General features: G+C 35.5%; 2 protein-coding genes across 3 annotated transcripts; one reads left to right on the forward strand and one right to left on the reverse strand.

Annotated features, from left to right (window-relative positions):
- The first annotated feature begins 873 nt into the window (after window positions 1-873).
- On the forward strand, window positions 874-10,844 carry LOC132858144 (myelin-associated glycoprotein-like). Of its 2 annotated transcripts, none has more exons than XM_060888366.1 (10): window positions 874-1,055; window positions 1,206-1,271; window positions 2,130-2,492; window positions 2,785-3,075; window positions 4,436-4,687; window positions 4,832-5,110; window positions 6,241-6,328; window positions 6,425-6,499; window positions 7,351-7,411; window positions 9,711-10,844. In XM_060888366.1, the coding sequence occupies exons 2-10, from the start codon at window positions 1,223-1,225 to the stop codon at window positions 9,783-9,785; spliced, it is 1,533 nt and encodes a 510-aa protein (XP_060744349.1). In that variant the 5' UTR covers window positions 874-1,055; window positions 1,206-1,222; the 3' UTR covers window positions 9,786-10,844. The 2 variants fall into 2 exon arrangements, with proteins under 2 accessions (XP_060744349.1, XP_060744350.1); XM_060888367.1 differs by having other exon boundaries at window positions 2,785-3,045.
- Window positions 10,845-10,965: 121 nt separating this feature from the next.
- Window positions 10,966-18,276, reverse strand: LOC132858145 (uncharacterized). The gene is made up of 8 exons (XM_060888368.1): window positions 18,020-18,276; window positions 17,699-17,765; window positions 15,698-15,736; window positions 15,503-15,529; window positions 14,216-14,321; window positions 12,993-13,070; window positions 12,373-12,460; window positions 10,966-11,744 (listed from the first exon to the last, which is right to left on the reverse strand). Exons 1-8 carry the CDS (start codon window positions 18,131-18,133, stop codon window positions 11,661-11,663), a joined length of 603 nt encoding a protein of 200 aa, XP_060744351.1. The 5' UTR covers window positions 18,134-18,276; the 3' UTR covers window positions 10,966-11,660.
- Between the last annotated feature and the right edge of the window lie 45 nt (window positions 18,277-18,321).

Below are 18,321 nucleotides of genomic sequence, written 5' to 3' on the forward strand. Positions count from 1 at the left end.
AAGATTTCTTGACTGCATGGGTCATAAGTGCAATATATCAAATCCAAAATAGTCTGACCCTTTAAAGCTTGGCTTACAAATCCTGGCCTTTTATCACACATTCCCCTTTTCCAAACAAATCTGTTCCATGGGCTAATTTAGCATAACAGTGGAAATGAATACAGGGCAAACATGGTTTACCATCAAAACCAATTGAGACAGAGTCAGCAAACTTGGCAACACACATTGACATTTTGAGTTTTGGCTGTGGTTAGAGGTCTGACAACAATAGAAGCGGTTTCCATTATACTGACAGGAAGCTGGTTCTGAAACTAGCAGAAAACAAGCTGTCAATGCAGTGCTGTATAAGATGTGACAATGTAGTGGAGAATACACATTAGAAATTTGGCAAATTCTGCTTTCTGGATTGAGGAGAGGTGGTTGCGTTCAGGGAAACGCTTTCGCTCCTTGAAAGCAAACACAGAGAGAATGAGGAGAAGCTTCTTCCCGCAGGCCATTCGGAGTTTAAACCAGGAAACACCAAGATCTAGTACTGGACCTCTCCTTCCATCTTTTTTTTCTGCACAAACTTTTTATGTATATACATTATTTTTCATTTATTTTCACATATATCTTCACACTTTCATATTTTATATAGGTTTTATATAGTTCATTCATTCATTCATCTTCTACCGCTTATCCGAACTACCTCGGGTCACGGGGAGCCTGTGCCTATCTCAGGCGTCATCGGGCATCAAGGCAGGAGTTTTATATAGTTTATACTTTTTATTTATCTATCTCCTTTTGGTTATATTTTTTATCCCAAATTGCATTCCTTTTATGTTTGAATACCGGACAGATGCAAAAAGCATTTCACTGCATATTGTACTCTGTATGTGTGTATGTGACAAATAAAATTTGATGTGATTTAATTTAATGACATGGGTTATTAACATAGTGAAATTTTGGTGTAAAAATACATTTCACAGGAAGTATAAATAGGAAGTGAACCTGACTAAAATAAAAAAAGGACTTGAGCACTCTAGACAACAGCGACAGCATTTCACTGCTGAGAGGTAAGTCACCAGTTTTGCATTTTAAAAATTGCACTTAGTTTACATAAAAAAATATATTTACTCTCTTCTACATACACGAAACATGTCAGAAATAAAGTGCAGTCTATCTGAAATGCTAAATAATAATAAATGAGAGAATCATATTTTCAGGTACATAAGAGACTAAGATGTCATTTAGTTGCTGGTTGTTGTGCATCTATTCCCTCTGGCTTAAAGGTGGGTCATGTAAATTCTTATGTATATTTTTGAGAAACTACAATAAAAAACATTTATTTTCATTGTAATTTATTGCTTGAACCTGGTGGCATGTATTTAACATTAATGTGCATCTGATTAGCTTCAGCATGATGTTTATGTGCCTCTCAGAAATAAAACTAGTTTAACTGTTAATAATTAAGTGTTATAAAAATTTATTTTGTCTTTGTAAAGTGAATAAGTAATAAGAAAATATATGTAAATATGTTAGTTTTATTTACATATTAATATTAATGTATCAAAAAAAAAGATTTATTACTTACATTTATTATTATTTTTATATATATTTATTAATTTATATTTATTATGTAATAATATTAATGTCTAATTCCATGCTATTGTTTGTAAATAAGGGTAAATTTGTAAATGTAAATCTTTGTAAATTTGGCTAGCAAATATTTCATCACAGGATTTGTGGCTCTATGTTTGTGTGTTTTTGACCAAGAATAATTTTCTGGTTATTGTTTATTATTGTTATTATTAATAGTAGTATTATTATTAGTAGGATTATGATGTACTTTTTCCTCAGTGTTGCATTCTTAATTGCCGTAAATTAATTCCTCATGTTAGGGTGGGCAATCAGTGCAAACTCATTTTGGTCCAAAAACCTTCTTGTATCCTGTTAAGACCATTTTAGCACCTAAAACAAAGCGATACTTTAATATTCTAAAATATTTCAGAAGAGAGTTGCGGAGATAAAAACATGAATCCAAAGTCACCTGAGGATTACGGGCTGTCTTTGTCAGAGTCTGGGTCTAAAAACAATTCACAAATAGTAACACTGGAAAACTGTTCTTTACTCATACTTTGCCACTGCAGTATCTCCAGCTGAGAGCAAGTCATGGGATGCTGAGGTTCCTCAATCTGTGATTGGCCTTGAGGGCTCATGTGTAGTGATTCCCTGCCTGTTTAATTACCCTGGTACAGACAGGCAAGCTTCACAATTCACAGGAATCTGGTCCACAGTATCTAATGAAAATGTCTACCATTCCACTGCCTCCAAAATTAGCAAAACATTTGAGCATCGCACGAGCCTCTTGGGCAACTTAAACCAACGAAACTGCTCTCTGAAAATCGACCATTTGCGTCATGCTGACAGCGGCCAATTAATGTTCCGGGTTGAGATTGCAGATTTCGACAAATACTCATTCCATCAAAGTAAAGTGTCTATTACAATAAAAGGTGAGTGTTATACTTTAAAAATGTGCTTGCATATATGAATTTGTAAACTTACCTTGTACATATAACTGCAATAAATGTAAATAAAACTCCTGAGAGGAGCATTTAAATACATGCAAATCAAACTAATGAATGAAATATATGAATATATGACACACTGTTTCAAATGATTCATCATGATATTATTGTATATTTACAAATGAAACATTATTATATGTTCAAAATATTTCTGCATGAGATTCAATAGGTTTTTGTGGCATTTTGCTATAAATTCTGTTTGATACTTCAACTGCAGATTCTCCAGGTCAACCTACTCTATCCATCCCAGAAGAAATTAGTTCACGGAAAAGGGTGACTGCCAGCTGTATAGTGTATCACTCATGTCCCTCTAATCCACCCAACTTTACCTGGAGCCACAAAGGAACAGTTAGCACCCAATCGCTGCAGCAAACCAATGGCCAGTGGAAAATGACATCGTCTCTGAACTTTATACCCTCAAAAACAGACCACAAGAAAGCTCTCAGCTGCACAGCTGTTTTTCAGGGAGGCAAGAAAGGTACCGACATGACAACTCTAGAAGTAAAATGTAAGTGAAAAAAAAATTTATATATATATATATATATATATATATATATATATATATATATATATATATATATATATATATATATATTTACAAAAAGTATGCTGGTAGATGAGATTTGTGTATTTGGCAGATGCCCTTATCCAGAGCGATGCACAGAATGCTCTGTCAAAGAATACATTAACACTGATTCACTGGGTTAGTGACTTTGGATGCCATCAACCTAAAACTCTGTTCAGGGTTTTTGCTTTTTCAAACTATGCACATAAAACAAACAACTAGTTTAATCTAGTCTAAGTGTTTCAGGAAGAAGTAGAAACCAGTGTAGCTACTTGTCATTGATGGCAAGTCTTAAGAGAAAGACTTGACTTGACTTGAAACCATGACTTGAGTTTAGGTCTTGCCTTGAGAATGGGTCCAGTTTTGGTGGGATGTTTTGAGTAGTGTCTATCTATCCATGTACAAGCATATTCAATCTCAAAAGCCAGTTAAATATTGTTAAAAAACACTGTCTCTGTGTAGCTGAATCATACTAGATTTTAGATTTAAAAAAAATAGTATAGAGTAAAGGAAAAAATTCCTTTAATTGGTGTGGCGTATATAAGCTATTTTTTATTCTTTACTGGTAGAAATGTTAAACCCCTGGGCTTTGAACAAACACAGTTTATTTTCTTTGAACACTACTAGAGGCCTGCAATGCTTCATTAAGCATCATTTCCCCAGTAGAAACCACTATTGAGTCTCTGGGTTATTTAGTATTTAGTTTTATTCTGTGCAGAGAGCTAATCCAGATTACAAACAAGGAAATACATCATGTGATTGAGTTTATGTGATTACCTTTTTTTTTCATGTGATTACATTTTTTTTAATATTATTTACCGTCACCTTTCTTCTGTGAGTGTTCATGTTCTATGAGCACAGGGTGGTTCTAACCACTGAACCCCCAATGATGGAAATGTGCAGCAAACATGCTAACCACTAAGCCAGCAAACACTCCACAAAAGTACATAATAGATGAACTCTGACATTAATAATACTTCATTTATTTAGTACTACTGTTTAGCACCATGTATCATAGCTCTATTGTTTTATCCTGTTATATTATTAGATAGAGGGCTAAATAATAAATGTTAACAGTCATCTATTTCAAACACATAAGCAACATGATTTAAAAAATTTAAAAACCATTAATTACTTTAAAATACCTTGCTTTACATCGAGTAAATAACGATACATATAAATATCACCATCTCAGTCACAAACTAATTTTCCAGTTATTCAAGGCATGTCTAATACAAATTCTGAGCTATTTCTCGGTACTTTATTAAAGTGTGAGTTATTAACAGGTGTGTGTTTATGATAGATCCTCCAGAAAATGTTTCCGTCATTTCAAAGGACTCAGTGGCCGAGGGCAGCACAGCGAACATGACCTGCTCCAGTGACAGTAATCCTGCTCCTCACACATACCACTGGTTTAGTGAGGCTGGGATCTTGCTGTCAGAAGGACACACATTCATACTGAAGAATGTGTCCAGACACATAGGAACCATCTATTGTGCAGCCATTAACACAGAGGGACACACTAACTCCAGTCCAACACAGCTCAATGTATTGTGTAAGTAAACTTACAGATATAATGGATAAACTGTATGTACCACGGAGCTGGAAATGCTGAAAATGCTGCATAAAGGTATATCGTATCTTATACAGTTCTCCCAAGTGATCTAAATGTAGAAGTTCTGTAAATGTTTCTTCTCAGATCCTCCTGAGATTAAAGCTGGCTTATCTTGTACTTTGGGAGCCTCAGGAATGACGTGTCAGTTTGCAATAGATTCTCATCCTGCCAGTGAAATCAAGTTGTGGGGTGCAGATCCGTCATCAGAGCTCCAAACCCGCGAAGAAAAACACGGCACTCTGACTATAGTGACCCTACAGGTGGCGCTAGGCTTCTCTGACACTGTGCACTGCCAAGCCACTAACAGCCAAGGGAACTACACCCTGAATTTACAAGTGCCATACAACCCTGAGCCAAACAACAGTGAGAAACATTATTAAAAAATATATTGTTTCAACAATGTGAATATTCTGTGAATGATATTTAAACCTGATGTTCATGTTAAAATGTCCCATTTTACTACAAGTGGATGAAGTGTCATCCAGTTGGGCAGTGTAGAAAAGCAGAGCAATGCAGTAAACCAACATGCTCTTAAAATTAGATTATGATATAGTATCTCACCCCTCACATTTTTGTAAATATTTTATTATAACTTTTCTTGTGACAACACTGAAGAACATTTCACTTAGGTGTGTACTCACTTTTGTGGCCAGCGGTTTAGACATTAATGTCTGTGTGTTGAGTTATTTTGAGGGGACAGCAAATTTACACTGTTATACAAGCTGTACACTCACTACTTTACACTGTAGCAAAGTGTCATTTCTTCAGTGTTGTCACATGAATAGATATTTCAGTCAGGACCACTTTGTCAAAAGAAGATTTATTGAGCGATATGCATACAGTTAGTGTTGGCGGTATGGTTCTGTTCTGGGCGAATTTTCCCGCGCGCCTTCCGTGCGCATGCATGGACGGAGCGGGGAGAGCGGCGGCTGGAGAATCGAAGAGACCCCCCGGAGCAACAGAAACAGAACCATTGTTTCTGATTGAAAAGTTGAAAAGTAATTGAAAAGTTTTTTTTTGTTTTTTTTTTGCTTGCAGTTGGAAAAGCATAGATTGGTGAATAGAATAGGGGAGAGAGGGGGAAGAGGGGAAAGGGGAATGGAGAAGGAGAAGGGAAAGAGACGCGAATACGTGAAGGTAACTTAATGGACTGAATGACGGGTTCTGGCTGGGAGGAGTCGGGGTTGGAGGGGGGGTTAGAAATGCAGCAGCAGCAGTGCGTGAGAGCGGCTCGAGAGAAGGGAATTTAAAGGGTCGTAAATTACAGAAGTCGTACCTGATTGGGCGCACCGGAATGATTAGCTGATTAGCAGCTGATGCACTTAACTCCGAGGCCTGCCTGAACTAACGCGAAGCTTAATAATAAAATATTTACAAAAATGTGAGGGGTGTACTCACTTCTGTGAGATACTGCATATTTGCCATTTTTAAATCAAATTTTAAAATGATATTACTATAAAATACACCATAAAACTGATTTTGTGTTTTATCAGGCATGCTACTGTACATATCATACGCTGCCACTTCCATTTTTGTGATGATCATGATCGTGGGCTTCTCTGTGTGGATAATAAAACGCTGGTAAGCATGCATGATGATGAATGACATTCAGACATATTGTGTAAATATCTAATATATAAAAGAGAGAGAAAAAGAGACATATTTTTTCATTCAAAGTAGGAGGACTGAAGCTCCCTTAACACTACAGCCAAAGATGGAAATGAATGCGAGCAGCCAGTATGAGCCAAAAAGGTATTTCTGTTCTTGTTTTTACACTTGTTCTAACTACATTTGAGTGTGCATGTGTCACCATAGACCATAGAATATACCCTAGGGAGTTGACTTTTCAGCTATTTTCGGGAGTTAAATCTAAACTACGGTGGAGTTAAAATTCTACTAACATATAGAGTAAAAATTCACTCCTAGTTTATTTAAATAATAACAATTTCACAGTCTTAAAATATCTAAAACACTAAAATGGTTTCAGGTACTATTAATTACAAAAAAAAAAAAACACACACACATAAATGTTCAACCTTTGGTAGACATCCAGAATGAATTACATTTATTCAACTAACCAATTGAGGGTCAAGGGCCATGCTCAGGGCCACAGGAAAGGCAGCTTGGTGGACATGGGATTTAAACTCACAACCTTCTAATTAGTAGTCCAACACCTTATCCACTGAGCTACTACTTCCAAACAAGTGCTGTGTTCCCTGAAATCCCTCACAGCATAAAAATAGTTTAATAAACTAAAATGGCACTATTCATATAATGGAAGTCTAAGATAATGCAGCTGGGTCAGGAAAAGATGTAGACCAAACAACAAAAGATGGAGTTGAAACGGGCTCCTCAACATCCAGTGTATGAACACCAAAATATTATACCACTTTAGAGTACCCTTCAACACAGGCTGTTAAAAAAAGTTAGAAAATAACTCACAGCTCCCAATAAGTTTCAAACTCCCAACTCTTACACAAATCTATGTCTAATTCCAGAATATTCAACTCCAGAAATTTGCTGTGTAGTAGCATTAGTATAAACATAAGTATTTTAGCAACTGTACATGAATGTAGTTAAATTACATGTCATTCTATCTGCAGGAAATGTACAGATCTGAACCCAAGCTATGACGGAAGTGAGCATGTGTACGGCAACATGGCAGTAGGTTCACTGCAGCTTTTCCCTTTTTGCAGTCTTCCGTTAAGTACATAAAATATAAATCAATGGGATTCATAATGTTATTTATTGTTTAATAAATACCTTTTGATTAGATATAAAAATAAGGAATATGGATTACTGCTTTTGTTTTTGACAGTGAGTAAGCATAAACACGTTAATATGCAAAATGTCTCTGTATATACTTAAAATATGTTATGCATAAAATGATTGCACATAGTACAATGTCTGGAAGCTTGTTTCCACCTCATTTTGAAAAATAATAAAAGATAATTGTGACTTTATATCTCAGAATTCTGACTTTACATCTTAGAATTCTGACTTTGTATCTCAGAATTCTGACTTTTCCATGAAGTTCTTGTATTGCATAGACTTAGACGACCTCACAACCTAAGGTCCACACTTTGTCCATCTAAAAGTCTCATTAATTGGCAGACAGTTTCTCTGTCTGTAATAACCCCAGACATCCAACATTTCTGGTGCATCCACAGATAATCAGAATCAGATTTATTGGCCAAGTGTGTTGACACACACAAGGAATTTGGTTCCAGCAGTTTGTGAATCTCAGTGTTACAGACATAAATAACACTATACTATACAAGAAAACAATGCAGACGATGAGATACAATAAAGACAGAATGAGTATAAAATATGGATATAGAATGAATAAAATATATAAAATATGAATATAGAATATGAACGATCAGTAATGTGCATAAAGTGTGGGAGTGCAAATAACAATATTGTGCAATATGCTTTTTGTGCAATATATAGCAGCAGTAGTGTGTGTAATATATACAGATGATTTGATGATTGACAGTCCTGATAATGCAGTACTTATGATAAGAAGCAGTGAATACAATTATGGTGAGTTGTTGATCAGGGTGATTGCCTGGGGAAAAAAACTGGTCCTGTGTCTGGCAGTTTTAGTAAGCAAAGTCCTGTAGCACCTGCCAGAAGGGAGGAGCTGAAAGAGGTTATGTCCAGGGTGCGAAGGGTCAGTAGTGATTTTCCCTGCCCGGTTTCTGGTTCTTGTATCGTACAAGTCCTGGAGAGTGGGAAGCGGGGTGCCAATTATTTTTTCTGCTGTTCTAACCATGCCTTGTAGTCTGTTTCTGTCCTGTTTTGTTGCTGCACCAAACCAGATGGTGATGGATGTGCACAGGACAGATTCTATGACTGCAGTGTAGAACAGCATCAACAGCTCCTGTGGCAGACCATACCTCCTTAATTGACGTAGAAAGTACATCGTCTGCTGGGCCTTTTTGATGATAGAGTTTATGTTGCACTCCCATTTCAGGTCTTGGGAAATGGTAGTGCCCAAAAACTTGAAGGCTTCCACAGATGACACCGGGCTGTTGGAAATTGTGAGGGGGAGTAGTGTTGAGGGGTCTTTCCTAAAGTCCACTATCATCTCCACAGTTTTGAGGGTGCTCCAGACTATTCTGATTGCACCATAGCACCAGCCACTTTACCTCCTGTTGGTATGCAGATTCATCGCCATCTTGGATGAGACAGATGAGCGTAGTATCATCTGCAAACTTCAGGAGTTTAACAGTTGGGTCACTTGAAGTGCAGTCATTAGTGTATAGGGAAAATAGCAGTGGGGAGAGGACACATCCCTGTGGAGCGCCAGTGCTGATTGTCCGAATGCTGGTGATCCACTGACAGATGGAAGGGGGTATAGTGAGCCTTAGGAGTTTGGAGTGAAGAATTTCCAGAATTATAGTATTAAAAGCCGAACTAAAGTCAACAAACAGAATCCGGGCGTATGTCCCTGGGCAGTCCAGGTGTTGCAAAATGTAGTGCAGTCCAATGTTGACTGCGGCGTCCACTGACCTGTTTGCACGGTAGGCAAACTGTAGGGGATCCAGCATCTGTTCTGTGACAAACTTTAGGTGGGCCAATATCAGCTGTTCAAAGGTCTTCATGACAACAGATGTCAGAGCGACAGGCCTGTAGTCATTTAGTCCAGTGATGGAGGGTCCAGTGATAATCATGTTGACGTTCTAATGCCTGAAGCTGTTGGTGTATAAAATATACCACTTCTGCATCATCTGGTTTTTTGGGTCTATGACACAACAGATTCCTATGTAATGTTCTTTCAAGAGTCCAAAGAAGACTTGCAAGAAAAAAAATCAGAATTCTGAGATATAAAGTTGCAATTCTTAGATATAAAGTAATACATTATTTTTTTTAAAAACAAGGTGGAAACAAGCTTCCATAACAATGTATACACTGTAATGTATATAATATAATCCTAATCTTTATTCACCCTTTTCAGCTTGATGATCCATATGCAGAGGAGTATCCCTATGAATATGCTAGTGAATACGAAGAAACGTATGCTAATGTGTGAACGCCAAAGAATTTTGTTCGGTGAAGGAGTAAAAGATGATATGATGAATTTTTTTAAAGTATAAATTTTTTAATTATAAGTAAGTATTTGAATTTATCCTTGAACATAATATAATTTATTAGATTACAATAACATAATATATATTATACATTCATTCATTCATTCATTCATCTTCTACCGCTTATCCGAACTACCTCGGGTCACGGGGAGCCTCAGGCGTCATTGGGCATCAAGGCAGGATACACCCTGGACGGAGTGCCAACCCATCGCAGGGCATATATTATACAGTAACAATCTAATTATAGTACAGGTTCAATAAATAATTTTTTAAAAAACAAATCTTACAAATACAGTTTTCATATAGTCTGCTTTTAAATTCTGCATATCCTCACTGTTAGGCGGAATCCTCGTATCTCCAAAACTGTTATTTTTCAGGAAATTAAAAAAACACCCGTACACACGTACCTTATCTGCAGTGCACAGGGTTTAGTCCGCGTTGCAGTGGATTGTCTTGCGCTAAATTCCTGTCTTCAGACGAGCACCAGAACTAGCGGGGGGTCAAGATTTTTTTTTCTTTGAGCCCAGTGTTTTGAAGACATTTACCTCAAAAGACGTGTTGATTCGTTGTGACTTTTATTTAGGAGAAATATGCCGCGAAGCTCTCCCGCGGAGTGAGGAAGAGGTGGACAGTTGAAGTGGAGATTTGCGCTCAAGCTATTTTCAAGACTTTAGATTGGTTAATAACTTGTAAAAATAACAGACCCACGTGGGGACTGACCAATAGCATCGATATGTGAAAAAATATGAAATTGACCAAATTTGGACATACGAGGTTTCCGCCCGACAGCGACGATATATACTTTTTTGTATTTCAAGTCTTATAGTAAATTATTTCAATATGATTATTTTTTGTTTGCATGAATTTAACCATAATTTTGCCATAACTAATCTAATGGTTAATTGCATTTAATGTTCTGAATGACTAAAACAGGATTATTAAGAATGCATTGCTAAGAAGACATTGCACATTTCTAAAATAAATACTTAAATAGAGAAGAATTGTTGTTTTTTTCATATTTACTGTCAGGAGGCACATCAATAAGGAAACATCAAGCATAAACCGTTGTTTGGGCAACAGCTTAAGTTTAATACAGTATAACACTTTTTAGGGTTTTTTCCCGATGCACTGACCAACATAAAAGCATTATTTAACATAAAGACCTTCTTTTTGAATGCCTTGTTTATCCTGTGATCTGACCTCTTTCTTCAGTAACAACAATTACAAAGAAGGTGTTTACAGAGAGAAAACAATTTAATAAAAAATAACACATAGCATAGTTTCCATTTTCCAAAAGCAGAGTTCATTATCATTATATGTGAATTTCCATTTCAGGGTAATTTGTTGCAAAACACTGGTTTGTACTTAATGTTTTTTTAGAACATGACATTTTGCAACATAGAAAGAGAAAGAGGAAATCAAATGCAGAACCTGATAGATCAGAAAAAAAAATTGTTATATATATAGTAATAATACTAAATGTGAATGTAATATAAATAATACAACACAAAATTGCTTTAGCTTTTATTTCCTGATGAACATTTAACAGTCATCTAATAAAAATTTAATGCATATGCTGATTTCTCAGTATCATATTCATAATTTTCTTTTGCAGCTAATAAATAAACCATTTAAAATAGCATGTTTTTCATGACTTTATACGTACCTTAGAGATGTGAGGGAAAGGCTAATGCAATTCAGTTACATTCCATGATTCATTTAAGCTGTACATAAAGAATAATATATTTATAATATCAAGTCTTTCAACAAATGATGTGATGATACTGCCATGATCTTAATGTATGATCGTTTGTGTCCTACTGCTGCGTATCATAGCCAACATTACAGTAGATATTTTCAGTTCGATCACCAGCCACATTTGGCTCCACAGAACATTTACCCTGTAGGGTAAAAAAGCAGAAGAAAAAGCTCAGGAATAACAGTAGTTCACTGGCTAATCATGTGCATACATTACAGGAATTACATTCACATAAAGAAACTTTAGTGATTCATATACAGAACGTGGTAATAGTGTGCCTCTCACTTTGTGATTATCTGTACTACAGCTTAAAGAGAAAGTTATCAGAACATTCAAGTATACAGTATGTACTGTATATGACAAGTTCTAAGAAGCTAGAGGTAAATCATTTGCTTGGATCTTATAATAATACTAATAAATGTTTTAGTTTTTTCTTAGAATGATACTTGCACAACATTCCCAGTTATACAAATTAGAAAACAAGAAATTATAGCTGGGATACAAATATGATGATATTATTTTTAACTTCATATTTTATTGCACTGTATTGCACATCATTACATTAATGTAGTGCACATCATTACATTAATGTAGTTCCTAAAGCCATTCTGGAAGCCTTTATTTTTATCCAGGGAAGCAGTGACAGATTGAATAAGTCTTCAGTGAAGAGTATTATTAAACAATAAAATAAAAGAACATTATGATAAACACAGAGAACTGAGCAGAATCAATTAAATATTTTTTATTTGTCTGTGCAATAGCTACACTACCTGGACGTTGATGTATATTGGCTCCTCTTTAGTTGTTAAAGGTGGCTTTGATCCATAGTCGTCCTTTTCCTTTTCTTTTGGTTTGTACCTGTATAAAAATGGCAGTGTAATAATTCTCATAATTGGTGTTTTTTGCTTGTAGTGGTGATAACATTTAGATAAGTCCCAGCAGAGTGATATCCAGCATAGGCAGTGTTTGTGGGTTTTTTAAGTTACATTTTTAGTGTAATCTGCATCATGTCTAGCAGTGTTCATTAATGTCCAAATGACTGAGATGGCGAATCAAACTGAAGAAGGCAGGATTTAGTGTTCACAGAAGACAGAACAACGCTTCAGCTACAACTGTAAATGAGTATTTAGTTTAAACTACCAATATTTAAACTACCAACATGTAATGTAATGTATTATTGTTAACACAATGAGCCATTTAAAGATTACTTTTGTGTTGCTAGCTAACACTCATGGTTTGTAGACAAAAGTGAAGTTGCAAAAAGATAATTTCGCAAGTTCAGGATATGTTACAAGCTACAGTTACTTTGAGTTCAGAGGTTCGGGATGTGGTCATCAGTATGTTTTTCAGTGTCTGAGTCTGAATCTGTTGTATCAAAGACATGTCTTACACATTATGATCCACTTCCATAGACACATTTCCAGCATTTCCATAGAAGATTGACTCCTGATGTAAACAACCCCGTCCCCTGTAAGTCAGTTTTTATTTCTGTAAACACCCATCTGTTCTTTTGTACTCAAATGCAGCAACATTATATAAAAAATATATTAGAAAATATAAAAAATAAAACATTCATGACATGAATTAAAATACAAACCTATAACGGTTTTTATATTAAAAGTAATATCAAGTTCTGTATTATTTACATTCTGAAATCTTAACATGTAATAATAACAGTTCTCTTACTGAGGTGAACATGAACAAGGGGGACTCAAAAATTCTGATAATACAGTCTGGTAAGTCAGTCTACAAAGTGATGTCATACCTTGTGGAGGATACATGTGTGGTGTTTGTGTCATTTTCTTTCTATGGTCCTGCTCAAAAATGTAATGATTTTTGTTTTTTAACCCCATGGCAGATGTTAAAGAGTAATGAGTTTGTTTGCAAATGTAATTTGCAAATGTTGCTTGATAAAACTTTATGCTTCTACAAGATTCTTCAAAATCAAAAGAAGCACGTCAGCCCAAGACAATGTAGATCTTCTTTATGTTAACAGACTTGTTCATGGATTAGTTCCCCAGGACAAATTGTTCATCAGCTAGTTTACATCGAAGCTTAGGCATTTATAGGAAAACTTAAGGAAAAATATCCCATGGTTATGCAGGAGCAAAAACAATTGACAAGGAGTGAGAACTGGAGAATATGGTGGATGTGAATTGCTACACATTGATTTAGTGTAGTTTATGCAGGCGCGTTATAACAGTGCAAGATCAAGATCATAACATTGTCTTGATATGCTGTTTTAGGACACAGTATGCAGTGCTTTTGAAACGTTTTCCTTAGCATAGTCCCTGCTTCGGCAGCAAAAAAATACAATTTCAGAAAAATCCTTTGCTCTTTAACATCTGCCATGGGAATTAAATAACAAAAAATGTCACATTTATATATACAAGCTTAGAAAAAAACACAAATACCATGTGTATGACACCCCTTAGGAGAGAGTAAGCACATATTAGCAAAACCTGCAACTATAGCAAATTATTGGGTCCCCCTCATAGTTAGATAGTTAGTTAGTTAGCTGGTTGGTTGATTGGTTGATCGTTAGATTAATTAGTTTAACAAAAAATCAGCCATCAAATTAATATTGCACAAAACAGTCCAAATAAAACTCACCTTTTTCGTCTGTAGATAAACACTAGCACTATTGTAATAATAGCTGCTAGCAGGACAACAGCTAATGGAATGCAAATGCTAATGTATGTGATTTGTGTGGAAGTCACTGTTTAAGAGAAAAAACAAAGAAAATAATTGGTAACAAGTTAAATTAAGAATCATGTGGTATTGCCTAACTTACAGTATTATTTGACATATCAGTGTAAAGTTTTCTATTAATTGCAGTCTTTTGCTAAGCAAGGAAGTAAATGGTTCTCCTTGTTTTAAGGAACATTTATGTGCTGTCTCTAAATTAGAATGCATTTAAAAGAAAGCCCTATTTTCAGGTATTAAGCAGTGCAAGCTTTGTTTTATCAAGGTACAGTGGGACATTTTTTTATACAACTGAGCAATTGATGGTTAAGGGCTTTGCTCAGGGGCCCATCAGTGGTACTGTAGCTTGGTGGACCTGGGATTTGAAATCACAAGTTCTCGATTGGTGAACCAATACCTTAACCGTTAGGCTACCAAATCAACTTTGGCAGCTACATTGCTCAACTTTACATCAACTTTTATTGCTCGCTTGATGCTGATCACATCCTGTTTGAAATGGCAATCTTGACAAACTTGCAAGCAGGCATCAGTAAACATCTTTGTTATCTTCATCTTCTTTTTATTCTTCCTCTTTTTATTCTTCTTCTTTAGAGACACAAAACAACTTTGGACTTGCTGTACCATTTTTTTTTTGCCTTGTCACAGAAAGTACTCTCAAAGTATTTATGGTTTATAGGATACATTTTCTGTCTTCACCCTGCCAAGTTTTTTCAAATTTCCTTTTTACATGATAAAATTTCATTTTTGTGCTAGTTCTCTGGTAGCAAGTACCACAAGTAATAAGTACCACCAGCAGAACACTCTGACTATGCAGGGTCAAAAATGTGAATAATTATTGATATTTATTGTCAATTTTTCTAGCACTATCTATATCTATATTTTATTTATTTATTCAATTTAATCTTTTTTTTTGCGGTGGCCTGTGACATTAGCACAATAAGCAGATCTATCTATTTATCCATCCATTTTCTACATTGCTTATTGTACACATGGTCACAGAGAACCTGGAGCTTATCCCAGGGGACTCAGGGCACAGTGTGTGGGACACCCTGAACACAATCACACACACAATCGACTTAGTGTGTCTCAAACTCTGCACGCACAGAATTATAAGATTATGAGGCAAATGTGCTAAAAACTAAGTAAGCAAATTCCTTTATCTACAATTAACTGTCTTTCCTCTTTGATACTTACAGCCTGTATTTGTTGGTTCAGTGGTTCCTGTAATAAAGAAACATAAACATTACTAACTACTTTTTAAATAGCTGTATTATATTCTGATAGATTTTCCTTATACTTAGCCCCATACTGCTGAGAATACTAAGAATTGCTCATGTACAGTGTACATGATATAATGATGTAAATAATGAGGGATATGATGACACAAACCATTAACAGTATCTGCTGAAACAGAAGTATCACCTACAACTACAAAAAAAAACAGGGTAAGGTTTTCGAATTTTTAAAAGCATTTCAAAGCAACATATTAGCATGTTCACGTATGGAGACACGTATGGAGTGGAGAAAGATTGACCTTTTTGCTTTATGACATAAACATGAAAAAACACAAATGCATACACAATGAAGTTAATCTGAGAGGGACTTTTACCTGATCTGACAAGTACAGGACAGTGAAACTGTCTAAAACTGCTGAATTTCTCAAAGAAGCAAATGTCTAAGAGAATTATTCAGTACAGTGACCAGACTTTATTCTAAAATAAAAAAATATTTTCAGAAGTTTCCATGAAATTCTGTGAAACTGTATGATGCCTTCACAAGTTACCCACACAATTCTGTTTCAATCTCAAGGTGTCATTGCACACACGTTTTTTTAGAGCACATATTCAGAATTTCATATTAAATCATGTTTAAATTGTTTGTCTTCTACAAAAATGTCTACCAGGCAGAATTCCTGTGCAATAAGCTTGTAATCTTAAAGATCCAGTCTCCCCTCTCTAGGGTAGTATTTACCAATACCATATACTGTAGATAAAGATAGAGAGAGAGAGTGTGTGTGTGTCTGTGTGTGTGTGTGTGTGTGTGTGTGTGTGTGTGTGTGTGTGTGTGTGTGTGTGTGAGAGAGAGAGAGAGAGAGAGAGAGAGATTAGTGAACTAAAAATTTGAAATTAGAGAACTGTCACCTTAACTGATACAGTTAAGCAGTTTCTTTTTTGTTAGTCTGCAATCCCAAATGAGTCATCATGAAGCAAAATAAGTATTTCTTATCTTGAAAGTCTATTTTCAGTTGGCCTTCTAGAGCTTATCAGTAAGCCTTAATGCATCATCTCTTACTGTTTCAGTAAGAGATGTTACTGTTACTGTTTACATAATAGTTTTATGTACATTATTATTATTATTATTATTATTATTATTATTATAATTATTATTATTATTATTATTATCGTTGTTGTTGTTGTTGTTGTTGTTGTTGCTGCTGTTCTACAAATTCAAACTTAAAACGTGTTTCATAATTAAGTTCATTCATTCATTCATTTTCTACCGCTTATCCGAACTACCTCGGGTCATGGGGAGCCTGTGCCTATCTCAGGCGTCATCGGGCATCAAGGCAGAATACACCCAGGACGGAGTGCCAACCCATCGCAGGGCACACACACACTCTCATTCACTCACGCAATCACACACTACGGACAATTTTCCAGAGATGCCAATCAACCTACCATGCATGTCTTTGGACCGGGGAGGAAACCGGAGTACCCGGAGGAAACCCCAGAGGCACGGGGAGAACATTCAAACTCCACACACACAAGGCGGAGGTGGGAATCGAACCCCCAACCCTGGAGGTGTGAGGCAAATGTGCTAACCACTAAGCCACCGTGCCCCCCCATAATTAAGTTATTAATATTAAATATTTTTATACCACAGTGCTGATGAATGTTTACATGCTGGATAGCCGCAGCATAAATGGCTGTCCACTGCTCCGTGTGTGTGTTCACTGCTGTGTGTGTGAATTTGGATGGGTTAAATGTGGAGAAGAAATTCTGAGTATGGGTCACCATACTTAGCCGTATGTCACGTCACTTTTATATATAGTATTAATGTTCACAGGGACATGCATGGTTACTTTTAATGACTTTAAGCAATTTCTGAAGAAGTCTGCAGTTTTCTGACATGTGTTACAAATGCATATTTGTCATATTAACTTCAGCAAAGAAAAAAGGATAATTTGTTAAAGGAATGACTTTATAATGACTGAGATTATTTCATAGCATTTGGTAAATTGTTGTGGTATAAAAGAAATAAAACATTTTAATTACAGTAAAGAAATTAATTTCAGAGTTTTAACCATAACATTTCTTAGTGTCTGGCCACATAACACAATGGTGCATTGTGATTTAGTTTTTATTTAATATTATATGTAAATTGTCTTACCTGTACTGGTGACTTCGGAGTACATACAACATATGCTAATAATCGTTATCCACAGTGAAAGTGCCATCTAAGGACAATAAAAAATAAAATAAATAAGGACATTAAAAAAATAAAATAATTTTAAAAAATGAGATGAGTGATAATATATAAAATAATTTCAGGAAAACATGAACCCTGGCTGCTTTCTAATATTCAAACACTCTTTATACTGCTGTTGGTGTCTATTTAAAACTTTCAGAGGTGCATGCAGAAATATTAGATGTTAGTAATAAATGACAATATGAATAATATACTTTATTTATGGTTAAATTAGAAACTCACACTGAAGAGATGTCCAAAGCTGAGCAGACACAAGCCCTGTATATTGCAAGATTTACTTGAAAAGGTTTTTCTGTCTTTTCTTGCTGTAAACTTCCTGTTTCTCCATAACCACATGGGTTAAGAAACACCCAGGAAGCGTTTGTTAGTGTAGAAGTGTAAAATAAAAATCACTAAAATGTTAAGATTTCACATCACATGTAGCTGAACCTGCTCACAAGAAGCAAATAGTGTTTGTGTGATGATGCATGAAACATACATTCCACACATCTCTTCTTCATTATATGTGGCACAACAGTGAGACA

Source organism: Tachysurus vachellii, chromosome 15 (assembly GCF_030014155.1).
Source record: "Tachysurus vachellii isolate PV-2020 chromosome 15, HZAU_Pvac_v1, whole genome shotgun sequence".
NCBI lineage: Eukaryota > Metazoa > Chordata > Actinopteri > Siluriformes > Bagridae > Tachysurus > Tachysurus vachellii.